At 28.0% G+C, this 5,000-nt stretch overlaps 1 protein-coding gene across 2 annotated transcripts in view; it reads left to right on the top strand.

Moving 5' to 3' along the window:
* The first annotated feature begins 164 nt into the window (after window positions 1-164).
* LOC136091353 (uncharacterized) overlaps window positions 165-5,000 on the top strand; it is a 26,798-nt gene continuing 21,962 nt past the window's right edge. For both annotated transcript variants that reach the window (XM_065818825.1, XM_065818824.1), the window contains exons 1-2: window positions 165-304; window positions 455-679. In XM_065818825.1, coding sequence (XP_065674897.1) covers window positions 470-679 — 210 coding nt within the window. In that variant the 5' untranslated portion in view covers window positions 165-304; window positions 455-469. The remainder of the gene's footprint in view (window positions 305-454; window positions 680-5,000) is intronic.

Genomic DNA, 5,000 nt, shown 5'->3' with positions numbered 1-5,000 from the left:
AAGTTGCCTGCTTTTTATACCAATAAAAGTAGTAAAAAAATTAAAACAGTAATTGTAAACGCAAAATAAGAGTTAATCTAAACGACTTTGTTTGGATTACTATAAGCAGCATTAAATTCTTCATAGTTACTGATAATAATGTTCATTTTTAATGTGTGAGTCATGCGGTTTCTTAGTTTTCTATTAATGCACAATAGACTATAATCTTTCCATATTCGATATCATTTATAGAAATTTATTACAAGCATTTTTTTGTAATTTATAAATATATTTTTAATTTCTGTTTGGAGGCATATTACAGCAGGTATATTTGAGTAGACAAAAAGTTATTGTTTATTAGTACTAATTTATTCAACGAATTAAATAATAATTTTATATTTATCTTTGGACTAAATGGAAACAAATTTCTATAGAACAAAATTTTTTTGAGTATATAGTAGTGTTGATACTTTAGACGCTGTTATTCGAAATGCCAGGGTTTAAAAATGGTTGTTGCATCTGCTGCAAAGACTTTGGTTTAACTGTTATTGCGTACTGTGCACCAGCAATAATTATTGGTAAAAATGCAGAACAAGTCGGAGATAACTGCTTAATTTACGGTTGCTTAGGCACATCATGTATTGGAGTGTTTATTCGGGCAATGATACGAGAAAAAATTAGAAAGAAGTTCGGAATTCCGGTAAAGTTTAAAAAATTACTTTATAATTCAATAAAATTTTGTGATCGGGTTGTTGTTTGATATCCGTTTGTTTGTACACGTCTGTCAGGCAATACTAAACATGTTTTTTTATTCCAAAGATTATAACTTGTTGACTGATCATTTATCTAGAATGCATTTTAAGTTTGAACACATGACGTTTCAAACATTATTTTAATGCATTTGTGATATCCATATCAACATTGCATTAAAGAGCTTTGTCATAATTTATTCTTTTATTAAAAACGCTGACTTTCAATACTTTTTTTGCAAAATGAAACCTGAATTTATTGATATTATTATTAAGTTAAAAAGTGAAACTAAAAAAAAAGCCGCTTTCAAAAACATATACGCTATAAATTATCCTATAAAGATGTTAATTTTTTATTTTTAATAATTATTTTTATTTAAGTAAAAGTGTTTTTACTTAAATAAAAATAATCAATTTTAAACAAAATATATAAAATAGATACAAAGAGTGATATAAGTAGAATGAATAGAGAGAACAATAAAGAAAAATATTAGAACACAAACCTAAATCACTTGCGCTGCATCAATGCAGACGTTTTAAGTTAATGTCATGGTAATGCAAAAATAAATGTCAACTTGACAGGGAAATTGCTAAAAATAAAAAACAATAACATTTTAATGGGAGATTTTGATGATTTTTAATGAAACACCACGCAAAAAGTGTATGCAATAGAATGTGTGATTTGAAAATTTATTGCATATACATTATACATCAATGGTAATTGAAATTAAAAGCATTGGTAAGTGAAACTTTAATATGTTCATGTTTATTAAACAAAGTTTCAGAAAGTTTTATATCTAAATAATTAACAGAAAAAAGCTAGAGGAAATTGACATACATTTTTACATTAAAACATGTTAGCTAATTTTGAAAATTTAAATGATTGAATATTATCATATACATAATGTGCGTTTTCTTTTTTTATTAGAATTTTTTTTTACTGACTCTCAAAGACTCTTATACTTGAATATCTCGCTTTCATTTTCATCAATACTTCTCCGTGTGATTTATTAAATTCTGACGTTGCAAACATCTTCATTATTTTATTTATGCTTTTGTGTACAGACTCAAAGGTTAGTTCACTAAAAACACCCAAGGATTTTTGATTCCTTTCAATAAAAGATGCAAGATATGCATGGATGAGGTAAAGTTTCTAACCCACGCTGAAAGAATAACTAGTATAATTTTTGAGATTTACGCGACAAAATCTTTGATGTGTTTTCCAAAATCTGGTGATTGCTCTATTCCAAAACAGCATTTAGCGACTAAAAGAAAAGATTTAAATATTATATATAGCACGTTTTTTTTATTTACTTTTTTGCCTAATTAATTGCTACCTTTACTAAACTTCCTTAATATTTCAGGCAGGACTTATTAGTAAACTCATCAGCCCATAGCACAACTGCAACTTGAGTCACTATATGGTGAAATTTAGTTTAGGATGTGTTACTATGTCAATCACCAGAGTTTCTAAATTTTTTTGTAGCAAACATTAACCAACAACATTCTTGTAAATCTGCATGTTCTTGTACAGCGGGCCGGTGAATTTCTTTTTCGTTCCTTCACAATAGCTGCAGGCAAACTTTCCTCCACGCTTCCAGCAATCAAAGTTCAATAAAACTTTTTGACTAATTTTATTTAAATTTAAAACACTTATATATAGATGTTATATATAAGTATTTTGGTTTTTAATAAAATAACTTCACTGAAAGACCAAATATATAGTTGATTAAATTAATATTTGCTGCCACTTAAAACTTCATTCCATTTAACTTTTTCATCATGATCAATTTTCCTAAGTTGTAAATGGTCTGTTGTAATCGGTCAACTACACGTGCAATGACTAAAGTTTATACTTTATTGAAGCTAGTGTGCTTAAAAAAGTTATAGCTTGTGAGTACTTTGAATCAAAGATGTTCATTACAACTTGTAAAGGCCCTTGACTACCATTAAATCCCACACCAAAGATGCAACGGAATGTGTTCAGGTCTCTTTGATTGATTTTTTTAGTTTCCATAGTTCAAGAACATATGTAGCGTCTTTTGAAATTAGTTCAAAAACCTACTTTTTAGCAACTCAAAGAACTTATAGCATAAAATGTGTATATTTTTTTTGAAAGATATATTATGAGAGAGAATGTTTAGAATACTTAATTCAATTCTACTATACGTAATAGCTACTTTATATCTGAGATGAAATTCAAAGAGTCCGATTCTAATAATACTTCTTAAGAAAAAAAGATTTGTTTTGATGATCTTTATTGCGTTTGGATCATTACCTTGGCTCCAAAAGTCTTTCCTAATCTCAGTCATCATACAATCTATGTCTATCATTGGAAAATCTGTTTTCCTATTTATGTTGAACAACGCGTTGACATTATTGGGCTTCAGAGGTGCCTATTTTGAAGACAAGTTAACTTGAATTGATTTACCACCTTTTTTAAAAATAATTTTTAATTAAAATAACTAAACTTGAAAAATTACTAAATCACTTTCAAAATGAATCTTACTTGTTGCAAGATTTAGTGTTTTACTTCCATCTTTTGTAGCCAATTTATATGATTATATAATTATATGCGGTAGTGGTGTAGTGGGAGAGCGCTTGCTTCATAAGCGATAGGTTCCGAGTTCTATTCCTACCACGTCCCTAGTAGTACCGCGCTCAACTTGTTTCTCCGCGCAGCGGCCTAGTTCGTCAAGGTTCGTGTTTCGGAGTTATAGAGTTGAGAGAGGGTTATAACCACGATTAAGTAGCCTCCTCATCTGTAGTGGCCTTCTGGGCCTTGGGGAGGTAAAAAAACAAACAAAACAAAAAAAAAAAATTCTAAACTACTGAAGATACAACTCCCCGGCAAATCTTTAAATTTTCGGATTGAATGAGATACTGTAAATTTCGAATTTTATCTCTCTGCCTGATACCCTTACATAACTTCTGCTTACATTGCAAGAAAAATGTTTCATCTAGATCAACAAAGTTTCTTCATTAAATAGAAGTTTTATTGATAAGTTTTGATAGATTGTATTTTTCGAGGCTTCTTTTACTTTTTCCAATCTCAAAAATTGGAAACTAGCTCCATGATCTGTCTACAAAAACTGTTCTTCTATTTTTTGTAAAACAAGTTTTTTTTCTTGACTCTTCCACTGATGTACTTATACTCAAATTTTTATAAAACGTTTTTAAAAGTACAAACTTTAAAGTAACTATTTAACTTAAAAATGCACATACAAATGTATAAAGCCTTATCAACTAAAATAAAAACATTTAAAACAAGTTCCAAATATGCAAGATAGAGTAGAATTAACTTCTAAATTAAACCTATGATTCACAAACTGTATTACTAATTTTACCAAATCAGGCTTGTAATCTAGTAGAGCACATTTTCTGTCTTTATTTAGGCAACAGAAACACATCACTTTTTAATGTTTTGAATGACACTCATGTCTTGTTTGAAATTTAGGCTTTATATATATATGTATATATATATATATATATATATATATATATATATATATATATATATATATTATATATATATATATATATATATATATATATGTATATATATATATTTATATAAAATATATATAATATATAAATAAAAAGTTTATAAATTGGTATGTATAATTAATTACAAATGGAATAAAAATTAAAATTATTTAATTTGTGGAGAAAATAGAATTAGCCTCATTTACGTTATATGCAAGAAAATACAGAAAATGTTACGCTCATTTTTTATTTAGTATTACTTCCTCAATTTTTAATGACTTCTTATATACAACTTGACATAACGGGTTACAAATAAAACTCCGGAATGAGAAGAAATGTTAACTTTGATAAAATGATTTATTCATAACAATTTTATATGGTTGATATATAATTGATGACAACTTAAAATATACAATAAAATTAATGGTTTTCCACAAAAGGTCCTTTATCCGCTACTCTGCGCAACTTTGCTTTAATGTTCGCGCAAGCTGTTGGTACACCAGTTGTGTCCATTTCTTTCAAGGATTTCTTAATTCTACGCTTGCGTTGTGAAATATTTCGAGCTTTCCAACCATCCTTGTACACTAAAAAACTTATTTCTCCAAAAAAATCTTCAATTGGTCTACATTGAGGAAGATTGGTGGGGTTAACATTCATTGATACAAAAGGAATATTTTCGCTTTGGAGGAACTTAGTAACATTTTTCGCATAGTGTGACGATGCTTTATCGGGCCAAAATGTGTAATTATCATCTGAACGATGTTTATTAATAAATGAAATTAAAAT

Source organism: Hydra vulgaris, chromosome 15, assembly GCF_038396675.1.
Source record: "Hydra vulgaris chromosome 15, alternate assembly HydraT2T_AEP".
Taxonomy (NCBI): domain Eukaryota; kingdom Metazoa; phylum Cnidaria; class Hydrozoa; order Anthoathecata; family Hydridae; genus Hydra; species Hydra vulgaris.
This window is presented reverse-complemented; position numbering and strand designations above follow the sequence as displayed.